General features: G+C 37.3%; 1 protein-coding gene across 1 annotated transcript; it reads right to left on the reverse strand.

The window, feature by feature from the left end:
- Window positions 1-7,709: 7,709 nt before the first annotated feature.
- LOC110930017 (protein SRC2) lies at window positions 7,710-9,122 on the reverse strand. Its single transcript, XM_022173226.2, has one exon. It carries the CDS (start codon window positions 8,988-8,990, stop codon window positions 7,929-7,931), a length of 1,062 nt encoding a protein of 353 aa, XP_022028918.1. The 5' UTR covers window positions 8,991-9,122; the 3' UTR covers window positions 7,710-7,928.
- Between the last annotated feature and the right edge of the window lie 17,767 nt (window positions 9,123-26,889).

Here is a 26,889-nt window from a genome sequence, read left to right on the forward strand (position 1 = left end):
CTTCGTGGAGAAACCGGTCGAAATCAGGGATCGAGGTGTCAAGCGACTGAGGCGCAGCAAAATTTCCATCGTCAAGGTTCGATGGGAAGGAAAGCGTGGCGCTGAAGTCACTTGGGAACTGGAGAGCGAGATGAAGGCCAAGTATCTGCAGCTCTTCGAGCAGTCTTCCTCTTAGATTTCGGGGACGAAATCTCCTAAAGGAGGGGAGACTGTAACGCCCTGCGTCCCTGAACTTTTAGCTTTTGTCAATATTGGCCCCTATACTATGTAAACTTGACTCTTTGATACTTTATGATCTTGATGCTTGAAATTGAATCTTGGTGATACTTGATACTTAACTCTAGACACTTGATTCTTGATTCTTAATACTATGAAACTTGATTTTGAGACTTGATTCTTAACACTAGATTCTTGATGCTTGATACTTAATTCTAGGTTCTTGATACTTGATTGTTGAGACTTGATTCTTGATACTTAATTCTAGATACTCAATACTTGATGCTTGACTATTGACACTTGATTCTCAACTCTTGAGACTCGTGAAACTTGAGACTTGGTTAAACAAGAGACTAGAGGCTTGACACTTATGTAAACTTGGAAACTTGGAAACTTTTGTGTAATTAAGTAATCTTGTTATGTGATAATATTACCCAATAATACGCAACGCAACGCCTAATCTAGCTCGCAAAATGAACCAAAGTTGCTAAACGGATTGGACTGTCCGAATGGACATCCGATCGGATGACCATCCAATCGGAGGGCTATTTGACCGAACAACCATCCGATCCAACTGATGCACCGCCTTACTTCTCCTCTGAAACTATAAATAGGACCTGTCACATAATTTCTCACTGATGTGACAGAGCTCTCCGACCCAGACGCACGCACTCTCATTTTCAGGCACTTTTCTTCGATTCTAGGCCGATTCTTGTAAGTTTTCAACTTAAATCTTGTACATCTTCAATCTATGCACGATTCCTCACATGATTCTTCATCAAAATCACACTTTTCATCGTGAAATCACTAAGATTCGAGCTCTTGAAGGTGACGTCATCATGGCGGTTTGTACAACCGACTGTGTGATGTCATTTCCGTCAAGTGATAGCTCAGATCTAAGGGATTTCTATTAGTTTTACCTTAAATCTTTACTAAATCAATACATTTTCAGCTAAAACTCATGTTTTTCTTCATCTTTCTTAAACTTTCTTAAACTTTTACTTGAAATGGTGAAATCCAGACCCAAACGGGCTGTAGACTCGTTATATAGTCTAGAGTCGGCTTGGAAATGGATCATTGCCGGAGGAGATGACCTGATTACGGATTCAGACATGAATACCGTCAAGAACAGACACCTGATCGGACGGGGTGATTCCCATCTGATCAGACAGCCTGAGCCTTGACGTATTTTCCGTTGTCTCAATGCGTACCATGTCGTCACCGTTAAACTCAAAAGTTAGAAACTTTACAAGGTTGCAAAAGAAAGGAACAAGATCATTTCATTCGAATGGCCATCCGATCGGACTGCCATCCGATCGAACGACCATCCGATTGAACGACATGTGCCTTAACAACCTTCAATACTCAATCTATTTTTGAATCAGAACTTTGAACATCGAAACTTACACTCGAAGAGTCTTTCGACCGAACGGTCATCGGATCGGATGACCATCCGATCGAACGACTAAGACTCAAGCTACAATGAAAACTTCAAAAGTTAATCATTTCTGGAAAAAGACACTTTAGGATCGAATGACCATTCGATCGAATGGCCATCCGTCCGGATGACCATCCCATCGGATGGCTGTCCGTCTGAAGCTAATAAGTCATCCTACCGGATGACCATCCGTCCGGATTGCTATCCGATCAGGAGACTAGTCCGACATTTTGCACAATTCTCGTGATTCAGCCCGACGCTTATCTGTTAATTTATAATCAGGCTAATCTCAGAGCTACCTTTGATCCAACTAGTAGGTGTCGATACTTAGCACCCACTGTGAGTATACTCGATCCCTTTTCGTTTTAAACTTTTGGGATGCAACATGTATTCTATGAAACTTGAAACTTGAAACTATTTGAATCTAACTCTATCCTCTGTAAATGTGAAACTTGATACTTTTGGATTCTTGATTCTTTATGCTATGTGAACGTTTAATCCTTGTGTGTAGTTCCGCCTTAACAATAGTAGCGTTGTACCTCCCCATTATTCTTGGGGGTATTGTTAGGAGGATTCTATTTGCTTTCCTTGATTCTTGGGAAAGTGGTAAATGCATTGGGACACTTGGGCTATCACTTGGACTGCGAACACTAGCATGGCTGAAACTATTTTATTGTTTACATGACGGATATGAGTCTTTTAAACTATTATTCTATATACTCAAACTTGTATACTCGCCAATACATTATTATATTGACTTTATTTTAATACATGTTGCAGGCTGATAGAATGCTGGAATCAAGGGAAAACAAGCTAGGTTGCTGCTAGAAACACACGCCTAGTTAAACTAGAAACTTGAAACAATATTTGATGTTTTGTATGTGATACTTGTGTTTGATTTGTGGATGGTCCTAGACAATGTTTGAATCTATTTAATCTATATCGAAAAATCTAGTGTTATGGAAACTTTTGAGCAATCTTAACGCTTAGTGCCGCACCCCGATGTTTCCGCCATCGGTTGGGGTGTGACAATCCCCCACATGAATGGAGGTCGATCTCAGAAACAACATTATTCCAATTAGATTTCAGCAGTTGAGTTTTTCATACGATATGTAGGTGTTACCCTTTGAACCTTCGCTCATGAATGCACTTTGCCCACTGGCTCTGAGTAGACATCGATGTTTTTGAACTCGTCTGCCGTTTGTGTAGTGATAATACACTTCACACGAAACTCTCCCTGACAAAGTCAAGTCCTCATAGTTATGTTCGTTATGGTCATGAACATGAGCCTGGTTCTGCGAGAGCCATTAAGTATTGTGCCCTAACAATACCCTTCGAAGCGACCCTACTTCTCTCTCACATAGGTGATTCACTATGTATGGTTACCTTAGTCGAATCATTAAAATCCATAGGCTTAGCCTCACACTTGTCACCTTTAGGAATGGACTAGGAAGTTTACTAAGCTTTGTAATAAACTACCTTTTTAAGTATGTAGGATTATCCCCCATAGTGACCTCACTCATTCATACAATTAGGTTTTCCTATTGAACTCAGTTCTTGGGATCTCTAGTCTATTGAGTTAGGTTTTCTTCATATGAACTTAATTTTTCAAGGGCTTCAGTCCCATTCCCATGGACGACTTCTGAACTAACTCTCTACTTAGGCCTTTTGTTAGCGGATCCGCGATATTATCTTTTGACCTCACGTAGTCAACAATGATAATTCATGTAGAGATTAGTTGTCGCGTCGTATTATGTCTACGTCTGATATGTCTGATCCTACCATTATACATTGTGCTACGAGCTCTGCCAATTGCTGATTGGTTATTACAATGTATACAAATGGCCGATGCCGGCTTAGGCCATCTTGGTATATCCTCAACAAACTGACATATCCATTCTGCCTTTTCACCTGCTTTATCTAAAGCGATGAACTCTGATTCCATCGTGGATCGCAATAACCGTTTGTTTCAACGATTTCCACGATATAGCTGCACCTCCAAGTGTGAATACATACCCACTTATTTCTCTGGAATCATTTGTGTCAGATATCCAATTTGCGTCACAGTGTCCTTCTATAACTGCTGGATATCTGTTATAATGCAACCCATATTCCCGAGTGTATCTTAAGTAACGAAGCAACCGAATCATACAGTTCCATTGAATTGAACTTGGGTTGCTCGTGTATCTGCTTAGCTTGTTCACAACATATGCTAAGTCTGGTCTAGTACAACTCATAAGATACATCAAGCTGCCGATAATTCTTGAGTATTCCAACTGGTTAACAGGTTCACCTCTATTCTTGGCTAGATGTTGACTTGTGTCAATGGGAGTTCTAGCTACATTACAGTCATTTGCATTAAACTTCTCAATAATTTTATCCAGATAGTGGGATTGACTTAAAACAAGTCCACTTTGGGTTCGTGTGATTTTAACTCCCAGAATCACATCCGCAAAACCCATGTCTTTCATGTCAAATCTTGCTTTTAGCATGTTTTTCATAGACTTTATAATTTTGTCATCACTTGCAGCAATGAGCATATCATCTACATATAGACACAAAATGACATATTCATCTGATGTGTCCTTCACATATACACACTAGTCATATTCATTGATTTTGAACCCAGCATCAAGCATGACATGATCAAACTTTTGGTGCCATTGTTTTGGAGCTTGTTTCAATCCATACAAGGATTTTACAAGCTTACACACTCTCTTTTCTTGCCAATGGCTGTGAAGCCTTCAGGTTGTTCCATGTAAATTTCTTCCTCTAGATTTCCATTCAAGAAAGTTGTTTTCACATCCATTTGGTAAACTTCCAAATTTCTAATGGAGGTTATTCGCGTAACTGCGAATATGTATCAAAGTAATTTAAACCTTCTCGTTGTTTATATCCTTTAATCACCAATCTTGCCTTGTACTTATCGATGGTTCCATCTGGTTTCATCTTCTTCTTGAAGATCCATCGATATCCTAGTGGTTTACATCCTTGAGGAAGAGCCACTAGTTCCCAAGTATGATTTTGTAATATGAGTCTATCTCATTTTTGATGGCCTCCCTCCACTAAGGTCCTTTTGAGGAATTCACCATTTGTTGGTAACTTTGAGGTTCCTCTTCTACCATATAGGTAAGAAAGTCAAGGCCAAAGGATTTTTTAGTACTTTTCCGTTTACTATTTTTGATTTTAACTTCCTCAGTCTTGGATTGTTCTCGAGGTTCATTATTTGTAACCTCATCTTCTGGAACAATTTCCTCAACCGGTCTAGTAAAACTCGGTTCACCTTTACCTAAGCATGGGAACACATGTTCAAACCATGAGGCATCCTTAGATTCTATTATGGTGTCGTTGCATATTCCAGGGTTTGTAGAATCATGCACAAGAAAACAATATGGACCATAAGGACGAGTGTATCCTATAAATACACAATCCACTGTTTTGGGTCCTATTAGTAGGCGCTTTGGTGGTGTGACCACCACCTTGGTTAGACAACCCCACACTTTCAAGTATTTATCTGGTGGTTTCTTTCCCATCCATAATTCGTATGGTGTTACATCTTTCTTCTTATTGGGTATCATGTTCAACGCATAATTTGCCGATAAGATTGCTTCCCCCCACATGTTTTGGTTTATCCCAGAATTTATCATCATGGCATTCATCATTTCTTTCAAAGTGAGATTTTTGCGTTTCGCTATGCCATTTGATTGAGGGGAGTAAGGAGCCGTGAGTTCATGTATGATTCCATTTTTTGCACATATCAATAAAAGGTGAAACATATTCACCACCTCGGTCGCTCCTTACAATTTTGATTTTTCGATTTAGTTGATTCTCAACTTCGGCTTTGAACAAAAACTTATCAATAGCCTCGTCCTTACTCTTAAGTAAGTACACATAGCAATACCTTGTACTATCATCAATGAACGTGATGCAGTACTTGTTCCCACCATGAGTAGGAATTGCTTTAAGATCACACACATTAGTGTGGATCTTCTCGAGGGGTTCAGTGATTCGTTCAACCTTTTTGAATGACAATCTCGTTTGTTTTGCTTCTACGCAAGTTTCACATTTATTATTTGAGTCGATATCGAATGTTGGTATGCAATTAAGTTTAATTAAACGATGAATGGAATTAAAATTAACATGACCTAGTCTACCATGCTAAAGATTAGAAGACTCAAGCAAGTAAGCAGAACTACTAGAGTTTTCTTTCATTCCATTCACAACGATTACATTTAATCTAAACATACCGTTGAGGGCATAACCCTTACCAACATACACACCATTTTTGGTCAATACGAACTTGTCTGACTCAATCACCATTTTGAAACCAAACTTGTTCAATTGCCACCCTGACACAAGGTTCTTACGAATTTCTAGAACATACAACACGTTGTAACAACCATTTGTTAAATGCATTAAACGTTTTATTGTATCACGTTTATGTCTGTGACATTTGTATAATTCCATTACAAACCCTTTCAATTACCTAACAAGTCGCTAAACTAAGGATATCTGTTTTGGGCTCCCTCTTCCAAATGAAGGGTTTTTATTAGTTGACTTACTTGCCACATCTCCTCTCCCTTTAACGCTCGTTAACTAGCCCTTGGTGCCCCTCCCTAACGCCTACGGCATGGTGTTTGGTGCCCAAAAGGTGTTGATGTGGTGATGGACGTTAACCCACAACACCCAACCTAAGTCAAGTAATTAATTTTGGATCGATATGCATTAGGCCTTAGTCGGGTCTGCTTATCCATTGGGCCTTTATGCGTGGTTCAGTGAAGTGTATATCATTCCATATTGTCATGTAATTTAATAATAACATAAACACAAAAATTTGGCTTGTATTTTTGGGTGTTACGATGAGCTACACCATCAGTTGTCCTTTGTTGATAAGTTGTTGATCGTCATGGGATTACCGAAGTATTAGGGATCTGACTATCTGTTGCGAGCTCCCTCCTCCAAATGGAGGGTTTTGATTAGTTGCCCAACCTGCCACATCTCATCTCCCTTTCACGCTCGCTAACCCACTCATGCCTCGTCGTTGGCACCCCTCCTAAACACCCATGATGTGGTGTTTGGCACCCAAAAGGTGTTGATGTGGTGGTGAGCATTAACACACAACACCCAACCTAAGTCAAATAATTAATTTTGGATCAATGTATATGCATTGGGCCTTAGTAGGGTCTGCATTTCTATTGGGTCTTTATGTTCGGGTCTTTATCTCAGGGGCGAGGCTTTGTTTTTAGTAGATTAGGGTTTTCTATTCAAAAGGGGATGGCGGCGCAGTTTGTTGCTCGTCTACCTGCTATCCTTATGTAATTTGCCCTGATGATTGAAATGAAACAATTATTACATGTTTATATAAAAAAAAATTAATTGTAATTCCATGCTGTCATCTAAATTAATAATAAAAGACACGTAAAAAATTGACCTGTATTTTAGGGTGTCACAATGAGCGACTCCATGATTAGTTGTTCTTTTGATTTGTTGTTGATCGTCATGGGACTACCAACGGATTAGGGATATGACTTATATGTTGATCACATAGGAACTACTGACGTAAATTATAAATTGTACTTTTGTGAGTTTGATCTTTCTGTTGGTATGATCATCGTAATTTTTTGTCGTGGATAGTCATTTTATATAGTTAGTGAAACTTTTGATTATATTTAACTTATGTATAAGAACCTAATTAGTAAATGGGCTAAGTTTATGAATTGCAAGAATTTAGATATGTCCACTTGAGTTGAGATTGAAATAGTGTGGTGAGATATATAGTTAGTAAAGGAAGTTACAATTAAAGAAGGGATTCCATTCGGTAACAATTTGACTTGATTAAAAGTCAAAATCTAAATAGAGTATGTTCATGAGATAAGCTCTTGAGTTTTCTTGTCAACTTTCAAGGACATGATTGGTAATTAATTCCTTTGGGAACTATGAATTGAATTATTGAAAGCATAATATTGATTTGGTGGTATATTGATGACAAGTATTGATATACTTAATTGGAAAAGATTGTGAAGGGCTAAACTAGTAATGCAATAGAGTGTGCACATTTTTTAAATGTGGAACAAAGTAATCATTAATAAACAATATCGACAGATGAATTGTTTTCGGCCCATTTGTTTTCTGTACCAAACCTTGGCCTCTACATAACTCAATGAAACAATAATATAACTAGAAAAATGAAATATACAATTCTTGTTCCTAATCTATTTCGATAATACGACCATAATTACAAGCCAATAGTCCCAATACACATCTTTGTAAGGCTTTAAAACCCACCACAACCGCCACCGCATCCCCCATCACTAGCAGCGTCGGACACAATATCTCCGATCAACAAACCGCCCAACGCTCCTCCCAATAGCCCAGCTCCCAACCCAAGACCGAGTTTGTTCTTCTGAGGTTGTTGAGCCGGCGGGTACCCATACCCCGACTGCGGAGGATACACGTTGTACCCAGGTGCAGGTGGCGGAGGGTAACCCCCGTAAGCCGGCTGTTGCTGGTACGCGTATCCCACCCATGGTTCAGGGTACCCAGCAGGAGGATAATACGCAACTCCTGCCGGTGGATAAGTACCATGTGTGGCCACGGTTGGTGCTGGTGGATAAGATTCCAGAGCAGCACCAACTTGCGTCACATAAAGCGGTGGGTATACTGAATTAAATTCAGAACCCACCGTTGTTGGGTAAGCCATAACAGGCTCATCTAACTTATCCACCTTATTAGGTTTTTCGGGAGGAGACGCTCCTTCGTCCAGTGGATAAGGATAAGATTCAGGACTAGCGACGGTTGGTGTTGGTGGATAATATCCTAGAGCAACACCAACCGGCGCTGCATCCAGCGGCGGATACACCGAACCAACTCCAGAACCCGCCGCTGGGTAAGCCATAACAAGCTCTTCCAAATTAGGTTTCCCCACGAACTTATACGAAAAACTGAGTTCGCCTTTCGGGTGACCAGACGGTTTCCGCACCTGATAAGTAACAAACTGTAACGGTCTTCTTCCGGTGTAATCACCGTCTAGAAGCTCCTTAACCGGAACATGAACTTCTCCGACATCTTTATCCCCGAGCATACCTCCCGTTTTGATCTTAACAACGAGAGTTAATCGGTTTTGTAACGCAGCAGACTCATCGATCTTAAACTTCATAGGATAATTCCAGGTAGGATTGGAATCTCCGTCTTTGTCAACGTGAGTTTTTTGCTTCTGATCTTGATTTCCGGCGCCGGTGATGTAAACGACGGCGTATACATTCATTTTGCCGAAGAGATTGACATTATTGAGATCTTTTGCTGAGATTATTGTGAGCTCTAGTGATCTTTCTGCCATTGCTGGTAATGGTTTTGAAACTGAATAAGGAGATAGAGGAATATATATAGAATTAGAAACCGAGTTTCTTGATATTGTCCGCGGAGAAGTTACGAGAAATTTCGAGGAAACGACCAGTGTTACCGTTAAATTGTGTGGTTGTTGTGTATTGATATTATTATAATTATAATTATAATATAATATAATATAATTATAATTATAATTATTATATCCGATATATAAAACGGTATAATGTCGTCTCAAATTGATTGCTTGCTAAGTTATCTTTCTTTCAATTTCAATTAACGAACAAAACGCTAAGTTTAGTCCAAATGTATAATTCAACGCTCATCCTTATTTTATACAATTTGTATAGAGTTATATGAGTCGTACAGGACTACTCTTAAACACCAAACTGACAATATAAACAACTCGTATAAAATATATGAGTTCTATACAACCCAGAAGGATTATTAATTTCCTTCAAAACTTGGCAAAATACAGATATTAAATTAAAAATATATATATTAAATATATGTATGTGTGTGTATATATATATATATATATATATATATAGGGTCGGGATTTAGGAAAACGGTAGAAAGTGTGAGAACGGTGAAAACATTTATTGATCGTCCGATCAAAACAATCTATGGACTAGATTGGCGCGGTGGCATTTTAGTAAATAACATCAATTTTATTACGTGGACGCACTTCATTAAGGGTAAAAAAGTAAAAAATCATTTCTCACATAAAGCGCCATTGAAAAATAAAACGCCAAATAAATACAAAACGCCAATTTTATCATTGCGTACTTTTTTCTGTGTTTTTAAGCTCTCTGGCTACAAAAACGCCAAAAAATATGAAACGCCATTATATATAACGCCAAAGCTTACATCCGGATAAATGTTAATTACATTTTTTGTTATAAAAATAACATCCCGCCTAAACTACGCGCCAAAAAAAAATTCTATAAATAAAAACGTCTCACCACCTTCCGTTTATCACACCAAAAAAACACACAGTGGTTGCTAAAAAAAATTTACAACTCAATGTAAAACGCCAAAAAATACGACGGGAAACATCTTTTCTTTGATACTCAGTAATGTTCTGCATGAAGCTTCATTGAATGATTTGTTACGTGGGTGTAGTAAGATTTTGCTGCATGAAATGGACAAAATTGAAAAAAAAGGGACTGATGACACCCATATGTCATATTGTCATCTTTGTTCCTGAAGAAGGTTTGGATGATAAAAAGAGACCTATACCAGTGTAAATGTTACTTTGGCCTCGATTATTATAATGAAGACGATAGGTAGATAACATCCACCAACACCGGGTCGATCTATGTCTCCAACATCCACAAAGACCCTTCAACACATGAACAAAGAAAATAAACAACGCCAAACCCAAAACGCCATTTATTTGTCACATTTCTTGTAGTTTCAAAAGAAAAAAGAAATTGATGACACTGAAGATTTAAAATCAAAAATTGCTTCTACTTTGTTTTTTTTTTATTTTTATTTTAATTTTCTTTGACTAATGTTTGTTTTGTAATGTTAGTTAATAACCAACAAAATAATATTAATGCTATAATGAAAAATATAATAAAACGCCAAAATTTGCAAATATGTGTAAAACGCCATAATACCATAAAAACGCCCTCAAAAAACTACCAAACTATAATAAAATTAATTTGAACAACTAATATTATAAAAAAAGCGTGAAACAATGTGCAAAGAATATAAAACAAAAGAAATCCAATAGTTATCTAACCGCCATTGGAAAACAAAACGCCATAATTACAGCCGTCAAAGATTTGACGTGTTACACCATAAAAACAGTTGAGTCTGAAAACAAAACACGGTAAACTGCAAAAAACAGTAAAATGAAACGACGGAAAACATAATTACTAACATTTATTATATTTATTTATCTTTTTCAAAAGGCCATAATTACCAGTCATACGCGGGAAAAAAAAAGTCAACATAAAAGAAGACCATGATAACCCAAGCTCAAACACGCCAAAAAATTTGACTAAAACGCCACATATTATCCAAAACGCCAAAAAATTTAAAAATGGCTAAGGTTATTGCATGGAGGTTTGAAGGAAAGAGACACGATTCATCATAAAGTTCTCTGGTAGGAGAAGGGTAAAGATAAGGACAATCAAAGCCATGCTTGGAATGAATGAAAAGGTTCAGAAGGATATCCTGGCCCTTGGGGTTCCAATAGACAACAATTGTGAAAGAACGAGAACTGTAATAAAAAGACTGAAGAGAAAATTTCCGGCAGAAGATGATGAAGATGATGATGATATTGAAGATACTCCTATACCAAAACTTAGCAGTTGGGTATTGCATGAGGAAGAAGGAATACTTGAAGTGACTTATAAATACGGGGTGCAATATTCAAGGCCAATGGAAGAAATGTTGAAGACACGGTTACTATCTATCATTGAACAACTCTGTGATTTAACACCTTCAAATGATCCAAAATCCAAGGATGCAGTGATATTCAAGAATAGGCTGCAGCAAAGAAGAGACGAGCTAATGACGTCATACGCAAAAATGAAATTTGATGATGAAGAATCTGAAGAAAGTGATGAACAAAGCGATGGGTACATCTCTGATGTAATCCCACTTACGGAAGACTATTAGTTTATTTTGATTTTCGTGTTAGAGTTAAATGCCATTTTAGTCCCTATGGTTTGGGCCATTTTGCCAGTTTAGTCCAAAGGCTTCATTTTTAACCTATGGGTCCAAAAAGGTTTCACAGTTGCCATTTTAGTCCACTTGGTTAATTTCATCAATTTTTTCTGTTAACGAGAAGGCCAATTCGGTCATTTTGTATGTAATTCCGTTAACTAAAAGGGCAATTCAGCCATATAAAATGACCGAATTGGCCTTCTCGTTAACAGAAAAAATGCATGAAGTTAACCCAGTGGACTAAAATGGCAACTGTGAAACTTTTTTGAACCCACAGGTTAAAAATGAAACCTTTGGACTAAACTGGCAAAATGACCCAAACCATAGGGACTAAAATGGCATTTAACTCTTCGTGTTATTGTAGTTTTATAAAATATTAATATATGGTAATCAATTATTAACAAAAAGATACAAAGCGCCAAAAATGACATGGAAAAAGCCATAACGCCAAAAAATTAACTATGTGACACAAAAAGAATTAATTCAACGAGAAGAAATCTGAGAAAAAACAGTAAAACGCCAAATAATTAATAATTCTACATAACGCCAAAATTATCTTGCACGCAAAAAATAAAGCAGCATGTCAAACGCGAAAATCATGAAAGGAGAAGAATACTAAAAAGACAAAAAACCCCTCGGGCCCTGATCATGCTCCGCGCCACGTGTTCGGCCAATGGGATCAGGAGAAAACGGCAAAAAGTGTGAGAACGGTGAGAACGCATCCTGGCCGAACACGTGGCGTGGGGCATGATCAGGGTCCGAGGGGTTTTTTTGTCTTTTTAGTATTCTTCTCCTTTCACGATTTTCGCGTTTGACGTGCTTCTTTATTTTTTGCGTGCAAGATAATTTTGGCGTTTTGTAGATTTTATTAAGAGTAAATTACAAGTTTTGTCCTTTATGTTTGTAGCAAATTGCAGGCAATGTCCTTTGTCTTTAAATTTGATGAGTTTTGTCCTTAACGTTTCAAAATCTTGCACGTTATGTCCTTTAGCCCTAACTCAGTTAGATTTTTTGGTTAAATTTGATCATGTGCCTTGCACATAAGGGCATTCTTGTCATTTCACCTTCACAGGGGCTATTTTGTAAAAAACTTTTATTAAGGGTCTATTTGAAAAAAACTGAAAAATAAAAAAAATATATAATCTCTATCTCTCTTTGCACGCTCTCTCTCATATGAAACAAAACTGAAAAATAAACAACCTGTTGTGGGTTTCTTTGTAAATCTAACAAACAGTAGTTTGACTAAAATCAATTTTGCAAATACAAATCCACCATCATCAATCTCGGTTCCAACTAACTCTGTGAAAAAAAAAAAAAATTGGAAGCCAAAAGTTATAAAGTAAATTCCAAAAACTAATTTAGACCCATTATCAATCCATGACCCAGTTTATTAAAAACTTTGATTTTCTAAATAATAGTCAATAGGCGTTGTCGGAAAAATCCAAATCTAGCCAGAAACATAACAGATCCGGCCAACCTATTTTGCATCCCTTTCATGGTTGTATGTCCAGATCCATAATAGATCTGGTTTTTGTGGAAGTTTTGGTCATGTGCCTTGCTATTTTGTAAATCTGGTCGAATCTCTGGATCTGGTCGAATTTCAGATTCTATGAATCGATGGAATCTCCGGCTTTGATGCGTCTCCGGTGGCGATTCCGGCGATGCCGCTGCAGCAGGTGTTGCAGGGTTTTTAGAGAGAGTGAGAGATGTTTGAAAGGGTGTGAGAGAGAGAAGAGAGAGTGAAGTTAATTAGGTTTTTTTATTTATATCTTTTTTTTATTTTTTACACATTTAATCCCTTAATATGAGTTATTTACTCAATAGTCCCTGGAAAGGTAAAATGATCAGAATTCCCTCATGTGCAAGGCACATCACCAAATTTAACAAAAAAAAATCTGACTGAGTTAGGGCTGAATGACATAACGTGCAGAATTTTGAAATGTTAAGGACAAAACTCGTCAAATTTAAAGACAAAGGACACCGCCTGCAATTTACTACAAGCATAAAGGACAAAACTTGTAATTTACTCTTTTATTAATTATTTGGCGTTTTATTATTTTTTTCTCAGATTTCTTCTTTTTTGAGTTAATTCTTTTTGTGTCACATAGTTAATATTTTGGCGTTATGGCTTTTTCCATGTCATTTTTGGCGTTTTGTATCTTTTTGTTAATAATTCATTACCATAGATTAATATTTTAAAAAATTACAATAACTCGAAAATCAAAATAATCTAATAGTCTTCTGTAGGTGGGATTACATCAGAGATGTACCCGTCGCTTTTTCTTCACTTTCTTCAATTCTTCATCATCAAATTTCATTTTCGCGTATAACGCTATTAGCTCGTCTCTTCTTTGCTGCAGCCTATTCTTGAATATCACTGCATCCTTGATTTTGGATCGTTTGTAAGTGTTAAATCACAGAGTTGTTCAATGATAGATAGCAACCCTGTCTTCAACATTTCTTCCATTGGTCTTAAATATTGCACCCCGTTTTTATAAGTTACTTCAAGTGTTCCTTTTTCCTCATGCAATACCCAACTGCTAAGTTTTGGTATTTGAGTATCTTCAATATCATCATCATCTTCATCATTTTCTGCTGGAAACTTTCTCTCCAGTCTTTTTATTACAGTTCTTGTTCTTTCACAATCGTTGTCTCTTGTAACCCCAAGGGCTAAGATATCCTTCTGAACATTTTCATTCATTCCCATCATGACTTTTATTGTTCTTACCTTTACCCTTCTCATGTCAGCGAACTTTATGATGAATCTTTTTTGTTTCCTTTCAAACCTCCATGCAATAACCTTAGTCATTTTTTAAATTTTTTGACGTTTTAGAGAATATGTGGCGTTTTAGTCTTTTTGGCATGTTTGAGCTTGGGTTCTGATGGTCTTCTTTTATATTGACTTTTTTACCCGCGTATGTCAGGTAATTATGACGTCTTGAAAAAGATAAATAAATTTAATATAATAAATTTTACTAATTATGTTTTCCGCCGTTTCATTTTACTGTTTTTTGCAGTTTATCGTGTTTTGTTTTCAGACTCAACTGTTTTAATGGTGTAACACGTCAAATCCTTTTGACGGCTGTAATTATGGCGTTTTGTTTTCCAATGTCGGTTAGATAACTATTGGATTTCTTTTGTTTTATATTCTTTGCACATTGTTTCACTCTTTTTTTATAATATTAGTTGTTCAAATTAATTTTATTATAGTTTGTTAGTTTTTTGGGGGCTTTTTTATGGCATTATGGCGTTTTACACGTATTTGCTAATTTTGGCGTTTTATAATAATTTTCATTATAGCATTAATATTATTTTGTTGGTTATTAACTGACATTACAAAACAAACAATAGTCAAAGAAAATTAAAAAAAATAAAAAAAAAACAAAGTAGAAGCAATTTTTGATTTTAAATCTTCAGTGTCATCAGTCTCTTTTTTCTTTTGAAACTACAAGAAATGTGACAAATAAATGGCGTTTTAGGTTTGGCTTTGTTTATTTTCTTTGTTCATGTGTTGAAGTGTCTTTGTTGATGTTGGAGACATAGAGCGACGCCCTGTGGGTGGATGCTATCTGCCACTGGTAAAGGTCTCTTCTTATCATCCAAACCTTCTTCAGGAACAAAGATGACAGTATAACATATGGGTGTCATCAGTCCCTCTTTTTTCAATTTTGTCCATCTCATGTAGCAAATATTTCTAAACTCGCGTAACAAATCATTAAATGAAGCTCCATGCAGAACATTACTGAGGATCAAAGAAAAGATGTTTGTTGTCGTTGTATTTTTTGGCGTTTTACATTGAGTTGTAAATTTTTTTAGCAACCACTAAGTGTTTTTTTGGTGTGATAAACGGAAGGTGGTGAGGCATTTCTATTTATAGAATTTTTTTGGCGTGTAGGTTAGGCGGGATGTTATTTTTATAACAAAAAATGTAATTAACATATATCCGGATGTAAACTTTGGCGTTATATATAATGGCGTTTCATATTTTATGGCGTTTTTGTAGCTAGGGAGCTTAAATAAAAACATAGAATAAAGTACGCAGTGATAAAATTGGTGTTTTGTATTTATTTGGCGTTTTATTTTCAATGGCGTTTTACGTGAGGAATGGTTTTTTACTTTTTTACCATTAATGACGCGTGTCCACGTAATAAAATTGGTGTTATTTACTAAAATGCCACCGCGCCAATCTAGTCCATAGATTGTTTTGATCGGACGATCCATAAGCGTTCTCTCCGTTCTCACACTTTTGAGCGTTTTCTCTAAATCCTGACCCTATATATATATATATATATATATATATAGAGTGGGGATCCTGGGGAAAGTGTGTTTTTCCTAGAAAGTCTAAGAAGCGATTTGGTCCATCCAATGGGTGTGTTTAAGAGTTGAGATTAAATCAATGGCAATCTTGTAATATTTGAGTTTAATTAATTGATTGTTTTAAATGAGTAGGGGCAATTTTGTCAATGACCAGATTTTAAATCAATCAAAAAAAACTGTCAGGCAATCACAACTCCTATTTTCACGCGAATTTCCCTCTCTCTCTAAAACCCACATTTGGAAACCCCAAAAATCATACCAAATACACCTAAAATCATGGATGAAGATAAGAGATTTTCCTTGTTCTATATACGTAAGATCAAGCTGTCATTGTACTACGTGTTTTACAAAGCGATTACGGTTTTTAACACACTGATTTCAGAGTGTTAAAACACACTGACTTCAATCATCTTTCTTAGATTTAGGCTGGACAGAGGGTGGTTTGCTATGAGCCTCGGAATGGGTTTTAGGCTTGGAATGTGGTGTAGACAGGGTTCTACTTCGGGTCTCAGAGGACTCACTGTTCTGCCTATCCAAAGCTTTTGTGATAGCATTATCTACTAGCGCTTGCAGCTCCGCACCAGTTAACTGTATTCTAGCGTTATCTTGGTTTTCCACCGGATGACTATTGACTTCATCCGACCCAGCCATGTAGCTTCAATTGCTACATATAGAAGTAATGGGCAGGTTTTATTTAGAAGCTTTTACAGTATTTTATATTCTATTAACCATGGTTTTAAATTGTCATTTTAGGTTAATTTGCTACAATTTTAGGATCTTTATCATTACCCTAAATTTTAAATTAATAATAGCACATAAGGCCTAGTCACAAGGACAATTTAATCTAATTATAAACCAGGATTTTATAGTATCCAGGTATTTAGGTTTGAACCACAGTTCATCACCTTTTCTTGACAGGGAGTCGTAACCTACCACTGTCCTTAGTCCCGGAGGACATTTAATTATTGCCCGCAGGCACTTCGCCTTTAAGGGGCGGTTATATAATTAAGCGAATTTAAATTAACCCTTTTTAAAAGATGGCCTGTGTGACTTTACTGATTCACAGTTTGCCAAGAATGTTAACATACTCAGAGATGTCAACAAAATTTAGAATCCTTTGGACAGGTTCTACCGTCTTGGCCATGTCTACAATGACACGTAGCTAGGTTTTACCCCCAAGATTCTTTTAATAATTAACGCAGAGCAATCCTAATTTGAGATGTTAAATTGGATCTAAATCTAATTATGGAACTGCCATCTTGGCCTTGTCTTAAGATGACATATGGCTAGGTCTTGTCCTTTTTAGATTTTTGCCATTTTAATATAACGGTGGATCTCTTAATAAAAAGTTAATTTCATTTATGTTATATTTCATGATTATGCACACAATAATTAATAAGCAAAAATGAAAATTTTAAATCAAACATCTCATTAGGATTTAAACAGTACATCTTGCCCTAAACGGGACTTCTACAAAAATAACATGCCCACGCAGGGGCGAAAAACAAACAATTAAACCCACGCAGGGGTCAACTAAAAGACATGCCCACGCAGGGGCAGAATACAAAAAGACAAGCCCACGCAGGGGCTGTTTACAACAAAACAAATAAACAACAAAGGTCTTTAATGACCCCTTCTCTTGGACTTCCCTTTGAGTAGGTCCGACAGACCCTTGAAGAAGCCTCGGTTGTTCTCCCGTACCGTTCAAATTTCATCTTCACAGTGGCCCAATCTATCGAGGACCTCTTGCTGGCGCTCCGGCGGGATCATCTGCGGCTGCGGCGGCTGATACAGAGGTTGAGGGGGTGGCGGACGCTGGTACCCATAAGTTGGGTAACCAGTGGTCCAAAGACCACCATAGGGTCCATCTGGGTGACGAGCATTATAGTCCCATGCCTCCTGGTATGGGTCCACATTGGCATAGTCATAATGGGTATGAGCCGGCTGCTCAGAAGGGTTATACGCCGCTGAACCGGCGTATGCAGGGATTGGGTTATCAAAACCCAATGGTGGCGCCATAGGCGCAGAGTTGATCTCTGGGATGGGGTTTGATGGACCCCCATCTGTTGGTCTTCTTCTTTTTGGAGTGGCGGATAATGACTGCCACTCGAGGGCTGAGGAGTGCTGATGCGGACTCCTCCTCGCACGGACATCCGTGCGTTTGACCTTCTCCGCCTCAGTGGCTCCGGAGGCGGTTGCTGTTCCACTGGTGGTGGTGGTGGCAGAGTGACTGCCACAAATCGAGAATCCTCGGAAGGATCCTGCTGCTGTTGCTGCTGCTGCTGCTGCTGGTAAGGGGACGAGTGGTGAGAGGGAGTGAAATACCAGTCAATCTGCCTGAACCTCGCCTCGTAGCTGTCAGGACCACGATAAGGTAATCCATGAAAAGATGACCCATCAGAGATTTCGATGGGGTGGTTTGGGGTCCCAGTGGCAGGCTCCATGGGATCCGTATCTTCATCCATGTCATTCTCACCCGAGAAGTGATCCTCGGGTCCTAGTGGGTTGAAACCCACGGGTTCTTGAATAAAATTTGCCGGGTTGAACCGACTTTGGAAAGCAGGGGTAGGGTCACCAAAAGAATGGTGCGAGTTTGACCGCTGCAACGGTATGAAGGAAGGCGGGGGGTGGTCGGGCTCGTTTTCGGATTGCGGCCCGAAAGAATGCAAATAAGACGGTGAGGAACTTAAGGAGACTGATCGCCTCCCGGGTTCAACATAAACCCTCCACGGCTCCTGGGGGCTAGTGCTCATTGTAATCGATGGTGTACGCCGGTGCGAAGGCCTGGCCTCATGGTCATGGCCCGTAACTGGGCCCTTGCCTCGTCCTCTCAAAAACCTTGGCGGCATTCTTAACCTGCAACATGATTAAGATACAACAACAAATATATAATAAAACAAAGACCGAATAAAACAAAACAAAACAAAATAGAGTTTGTCCTATGTTCTTTGTCTAGACTCGGAACTCGAGGAATGTGCAATTTGTGCACTGAGATTAAACACAAAAGGCTAGTGTTTAATTCACTCAGTGTTGGCTCTGATACCAACCTGTCACACCCCTACTTTCCACGTGTCACCGGTGGGCCCGGTGGGGGATTATCGTGACGTAATTGATATCATCATAGTCAAACAACACAAATTATAATGCACAACGGAAGCAAAAAGATAGATTTATTCCAACCAAATAATTATTGTAATATTTAAGTATCACAATGTAGTTGAAATAGATCCACAGGCGGATCAAAATAAAAAGGAGAATTGTTCAAATGATTCATTGCATCCAAGCTTGCGAGACTCTAACGATGCTAAGGAGGGGCCAGCCTATTACGTATAGTACCTGCACTTAATCTTTTTTGGGAAAATACGTCAGTTTACACTGGTAAATACAATTTAACTGACTCATTTGAAAAAATGTTTTAAAAATTGATTTGAATGCACATGGCACAAAACTTTTTATAACTTGGGATAATTAATCAAGTTTAAACTTGTAAAAGAATTACATGTTTGTTATGCGTTTCGTCGCCCGGTTCGTCCCGGGTTTAAGATTAATAGACACACCACATAGTATAAACCCGTGGCGGGAAACCAGCGGGTATACCTTAATAATTATGGACACACTGTCGGGTGTACGCCTACACCCGCGTGTCAAGGTCGTGGCCATTTCATGAATGATGCCAAGGATATCCGGGACATGGTCATTAAACCCCCAAAGGCGTAAAACAAACAAAACCAATTTTCAAACGGGTCATCTTGATAATACTTAACCACTAATCGATTAAGGTCAAATGCCCGACCAAGCGGTATTTTATATACCGTACCCCAAGCCCGTATAAGGGAAAATAAGTTAAAAGTATTTACCTGAGCAAGTACAAACCACAACAAGCAAGTGCAAGTTTCTTTTACTGAATCTCCTATTCTGGAACGAAGGTTTATAATAACCTATTAGAATCCTAACGGGTCTTTTAGTTTAGCCTAAGCTTAGACCGGTTAGTTTTCAAAGATGAATACGGTCCAATCGCATGAAAGGCGAAAACCGGTTTAGAATGTGGTTTTTGACCCGAAAAGCTTGCATACTTGTTTAATAGGGGTAACTAAATCACATTCTGGATTTTGAGACAAAGATGATATGGTTTGACCCGTTTCGGCTAAAATGTGTAAACTAGTTACATAAGCCGATCCGAACGCAAAAGTGCGTAACGGGTAACCATATGAATCATATACAAGTTTCCTAAGTTAATATGCCTTGAACATGTTGTGATATCAGCAAGATACCTTCCATTATGCCCAAAATGGTTTTAAACCCAAACTATGCCTCATAAGGGCATTTTGGTCATTTTAAAGGGTGTAAAAGAGTTAAACTAGTAACCTGAGTTACATATCTGAATAAATCAGTAATTATACTTAATTTATTATGTTATAACAGTAGGGTATCATATATATGTGAATTTTATTAGTTATAACCATCCTATGCACCGAAAGGGCATTTTGGTAATTTCACATAAGCCTAAAAGGTCAAAACTGGAAACCTGAGTTTAAAACTTTAGTTTACTGTTATAATATAAAATTTTACTGAATATATCAGTAGGTATCGACCTTTATACATATAAACTAGTTTTGATACATACTATATCGTAAAAATGCCTAAAAGGGTGATTTGGAGCCATTTCCGGGTTTTGTATAAAAAGCTGATATTTTTAATATTCCAGAAGGCTCAAAATACTTTATTTAACATACTAGATCAGTAGAAAAAGGTTTTGGGGTCAATAGGATTTACAAAACTCGGTAGGTATAAAGTTTTGTATAAAAATTTGGGTTTAGATAGGCTATATGCAATTTACGCCATTTAATTACTAAAGAAGCTTCTAATTACGCTAATGAGCCTAACTCTTAATCTATACCTCAAACTGATCTCAAAATTTAGGTGCAAGCTTATAAATCAGTAGCTAAGATGTCTACCCTTTTATATTTTCATAATTCATATTTTAAGGTCATTTGGGCATAATGGTCAACATATAAGCATTTAACGGAAACATGCATGTGAATAGGATATCTAATGAACCAAGTTGTATAATCACAGAGGGTTATACTAACATGTAAATAGGTCCAAAAGAAGCCCTAAGGCAATCCTAAACTTGGCTTAAACGGGTCAGAACTGAAAGTCAAAGCAGAAGTCAAACTATGCGACTTTCGGTTCCAAACCAAGCCTAAACTGAAAATTGTCGAGTTGAACATGTTGGGACATGTTCTTACATTAATTACCAAGTTATATTAATGATCAAACAGGTTGCATGTATCCTACATTGCTAATTATGCATTAATTTGAAGGATAAACATTCTGTTGACTTTTTAAGGTAAGCTTTGACTCGACAATTAACATAGTTAGAGTGGGAATCTGGAAATACCCTTTTAAGGGTTTATTACCCACATAATTACCTACTCAAAGGTATTTTTAATTCGTGATTTGACTGGACAAATTTTAATTAATCACGAAGTCAAACCTTAATTACGATGGTTTGACTTTTAACTAATTAACTAAGCTAAAACGGATTAAGGGAGGTTAAGGACACTTACAAGAGTCCTAATTACTGCTAGAGATCACTAGGAAGTTGGCTTGATGTCTAGAGAGCTCCAGAGAAGTGTCTTGAGTGATAGTGAAAATGAGCAAGTCCAATGTCACAACTCCTCTTTATATAGTGAACTAGGGAGCTCAAGATCAAGCCAAGATAGTCTAGGATGGTTACAAGATCACCCCAGGTGTCCCTAAGATGCTATATACTGCCTATCATGCCCCTGATTTCGAAAACCACAATACTAAGGCGGTGCAACAGGCTGAACAGGTAGCTGTCCATTTTCTGCTGCCAGCGACAGTCTTACGGACCGTATGCTTGAACGGTTGCGGTCCGTAACCGACCCTTGCTGAAATCGCCCAGATAGGCACCTTACGGACCGTAAGCTTAAAGCCATACGGTCCGTAACCGATGGCCAGAAGCCAAAAATTTTGTAAACATTCAAGTTTGACCATGCAATACTACAAGTCCGAATCTCATGCACTTCCTTTCAGTTGTGGGGCCATGTAGTCAGTCTTTTGCATGCCTAGCCATGCACTTCCACCTTTTGGCACCTTGTGGCAATATAAAGTGACGGAGACTTTAAGACTTCTTGTTTGGACATGTATCCTCAAATTTCAATTTTCTTAATTGAAGAATCTAAATTCTTAATTGTAGTAGTAACATTTTAAAGACCCATTTTCCATATAAAAGATGGAATTTTATTTACTTAGAAACGACAGGCTAGATGTTTATCATAATGATTTAAGGATCTTAGGATTCATAACTTGGGTCGATCAGAGGTATTTTAATAACATGTCGCCCTTGGGCCGTTCAGAGGTATTTTAATAACATGACGCCCTTTTTCAAATCCTACCATACATCCTTATTTGATCCGGGTTCCTGACACGTTTGTCCCACATGCCACCTGTCTTTATTTTATTGGTCACGAATTTTCGAGGTGTTACAGTACAGGATCCTATATATATATATAGAGAGAGAGAGAGAAAGAGAGAGAGAGAGAGAAAGTATAATGTACAAAACTGCTTAACGTACATTAACCTACGCGACAAAATATATAACGTGCGTGATTATTTTTTTACCATCATAACGTGTGTGATTAACACACCCATGCATGATTATCACCTCCCATGCGTGATTCTCACCGAATAACTGCTCCCATGCGTGATTAACTGATCCATGCGTGATTATGGCCCTGATCTGATGGTTACGCTTGTCGCGTACGTGAAGTATAATAAGGCTTTTTGTATGTTAACCTTTCTATATATATATATATATATATATATATATATATATATATATATTGTAAGACCCTTAGTCCAATTATAGATTATTATATAAATTTCGACTATAATAGTGTATTTACGATTAATCATACACTAAAAATACAGGTTCGTCAAAACATTTTAAGAAATAAAACATTTCCACATTTTATAGAACATTCGCCGTTTAAAACGTGACAACGAATCATTTCGCGGAAGCTTTGTTCTTTATGTGTTCGGCTCTTCGTTGAGCTTGATCGTCCTCCGGTAACTCAATTAGTACCTACATTTCATAAAACATGAAATGAGTTAGTCATATAGCGCTTAAAACATGTCTAAACGAGTTCGCAACTGCATTTTAACAACCAACACACTTTTGCAGTCATTTAGGTTGGTCGCGGGGCGCGACCGAGATGGGTCTTAGCCTCTGTGGGCCGCGAGGGCTCTAGTTTAACCCCTTTCTAAAGAATGTTCACCCATCAGTAGGAATGTTCATTAAATAGTAGTAGTGTTCACTGAATAGTAGGGGTTTTTACTGAATAGTAGGAGTTTTCACTATACAGTAGGAGTGTTCACTGAACAGTAGGGGTTTTCCAAATTATTCGACCCGTTCATGCATTTATCAAACAAACAAGTTTGTTTGACCGCTATTTCTCATGAACCTATTAAATTCAATAATGTTTATCATATTAGGTTCCAATCACGGTTTCATATACATTCTTAAACCCATTTTCGCTCATATGCTTATTTTGACCCGTTAAGGGTATTTAAGCATATTTTAAGCACGAATCGCTTTCATTCGCTTCTAATTTCATATGTCCACATTTTTTCAAATGATCTCCCACCACAACTATATTTGTGGTGGATTCAATGTGGTGATCTATATAATCCGAGTTTTACTCCTCGGATTGTTAGTTTACGGCAAAGACTCATATAGAGTCATTTGACAAAAAATTTACATCTTTTGCTTTTTATACTTATTCTAAGTATTTACTTAATCATAAACCTCGTTTCCAAATAATCTTTAAAGGTCATTTGTTCAATTACGCTTACAAGGGCGTTTTGGTCCATTTTAGCCTTTCATTTACGATGAAGGACTTTTGAAAGCATGTTTGACCAAAATTCTTCTTTTTAACTATGAATTTGTTTGAAAAGTCATTATGCTTTTTCTGACGCAATGTCTACTATTTGAAACATTTGGCTTACATATTAAAGTAACCAAATGTCTATTTTTACTTTATTTAACACTCATTGAACCTTACGTTCTAAATGAGTGTCACCCTATTACACATACCTGGCTCGGATCAATATATTGACCCGTTTTTCCTACCCTTCTTTTATAACCGCTAACTTATAGTGATGCTAATATCCATTTGATATTTACTCCTGAAATAATATAACTCGACAATAGTCATTAGTCGATATTGTCAAAAGGTAATATCTTCACCTTTTGACCTGTTTAGTCTAAGTGACCGAATTTATTGGCGAGATGATGTTTATTACTATCTCGTCTACATGACTCGCTCCGGTTTACATCGTACAGTCATTTTCCTTATAAATCATTTATTGACTCTTTTGATCCATTATAACTTACGCTATAAAGTGTCTTTCACAAACTAACGGTAATCGTCAACGAGTGATAGAATTACCGTTTTACCTTTAATATATTAGTTTACCTTATAAGGTAATTATTCAAAACTCGTTATTTATTAGTCCTTTAATGACTAAATAACCGTATTAGCTCTTTTTAACCATTAAACATTGTTTATCTTTATTGTCTTTTGTTCCGAACCGCACATGTCGTGTCAGAACATCAGAATTCAAACAAGACTTTATATTATTCAGAACCTATAAAATCAATAGGTATTAAATAAATAGAGTGTAAGCTTTACTTACCTAGCATCCAAATTATGCTTTTCCTTCATTCTTGACTCGTTTGACCTGCTTCATTCCCAAGCTTCCACCTAGCTTGTCAAACGTCAAACTATCATTGAAATTTGTAAGATGGTTAGATTTGTCATAATCATTTACGACTATTCCATCCTACGATTCTTATGTCGAATTTTTCATTCGATCATATCATTGATCAATTATCCGGTAAGCATCATTCTTATGCTATCGTTTTTAACCACTTTATTAACCAAGTTTATGTAATCGTATTTAATCAATTTTTAACACAACTTTGATCTTTTTTAACACATAATGATATCATACATCATTCAACATGAATATATCATCGATTTTTCATCTTATCATACTAAACTTACTACTTAGCAAGTATGATTTATATACTTAAACACCTAATTTGTTCAAGCATCATCTTATTAATTTCAGATATCATGATTCTAATCATAATTATGTCATTAATTTCATCATATGATTAAAACCCACTTATCCTAGTGTGGTAAATCATCTAATCATTCAATTCATGGCAATATATGTATAATTTTCACTTAAGGTTTTGTTTCTAAGCAACTATACATCATAATTCAGCCATATCTTCAATAATTTATCCATAATTCGCAGATTATAAGATTTATCAAATTTCACAACTTCAAGAATCATCAAAATTTTACATACCTTATGATCCCCTAGCTTGGGTGATCATTAATTTATGTTCAATTGTGAATTTAGACTTCATTTGGCCTTCCAATTGAACGATTTTGTTGGAGCTAGGGTTTAAGCTCCTGGGACTTCTCCTGTGTTCGAACAGAACACCTTGAACACACACTAAATGTGTGTTTTAATTTTTAAGTTTTCTTTACTAAGAAGCCAGCTGGAGAGCACTGAAGTCTTGGAAAAATGGCTATAAAAGTTACCTAAATAAAAAGGAGTTTTGTTTTCAATAAACTAGGGTTCATCCCTATAAATTATATTGTAATGAAAACTTGGGTTTATCCCAATTATTTATTATAAAAAGTTTGGTGTTTTAACTCTGATAAAATATTTCCTAACTACGGTCCTGATGTCTCATTTCCGCTGCCAAATTAATAAATACCGATACCATCTGACTGGCTCGCGGCACCCGTTTCCGGGCAGGGGTTGGGGGTTGCGACACACGCAGCTCCATATACTCTTCCAACATAGACATGATCATCTCCAGGACCTATATGAAGTTTGTTTCCCATTCTTTTGAAAGAAAGGCATGAGCGACACAAAACGTCTTGTTTGTCGACGTCATACCCATAACTTGCACAAATGGAATATTGTGCATGTTGGTTTTCTAGGTCGCATCGATCATCAACACATGCGGGAATGCATGCCACATGTCGTAGGATAACCGTTGAACAAAGAAAATATCTACAATGACGTTTGTGGAGGGATTCCGCTGAGTTAATAGGTGTAGTGTTTATCAACAAGCAGATGTTCCTGTTTCTACATGGGAGACGTTTGTGGAACGATCCTTCCGCCATTAATCTTCTGAAGAGCATTATGTATTTCTTTTGGAGTGTGATTATGATTTTCCAGATTTTACATGCCTCCATTTCTTGCATGTTCAACAGCTCCACCAATCTGTACTCATTCTGAAATAGTCTTCTTGCATGCGCATGGCCCTCCAGATGTTAAGCAAGACCATGATTATGTTCTGGGTTCCTCATATCTATCCTCCAAGCGTGATGCGCTCCGTCGTAAAACCCTATTAGCAAAAAAATGCATCCAATTTTTTGTTGCCAGTTTTCCTCAACGTGGCTATACTCTTGCTGCTACATCTGCATTGAAGACATACCGTCACGTCATTACCACCATGTTTCTTTGACCATCTAGTAACAATGATGTAACCGTTATCAATTCCCCTTCTTTTAGCCCACAACTCCAACTAATCGCAGGACATAAAATCCTAAAACAAAGCCACGGTTAAACTTATATTTATCGAAAAAGGCATAAATGAAGAATCGCCATACCCAGTTAGTTTCATACAAAACTTGTTGATAAGGTGGTTGCTCGTCATCCACCGACCCCTGTTGATTTATTCGACATAGTCGGGTCCGCCTGCGTATACACTGTCCGGATAGTTTGGTTGGGCGTAAGAAGGTTCACCACCGTATTCGTTGTAGGGATAGTTTTGT

This window comes from Helianthus annuus, chromosome 3 (genome assembly GCF_002127325.2).
Source record: "Helianthus annuus cultivar XRQ/B chromosome 3, HanXRQr2.0-SUNRISE, whole genome shotgun sequence".
Taxonomy (NCBI): domain Eukaryota; kingdom Viridiplantae; phylum Streptophyta; class Magnoliopsida; order Asterales; family Asteraceae; genus Helianthus; species Helianthus annuus.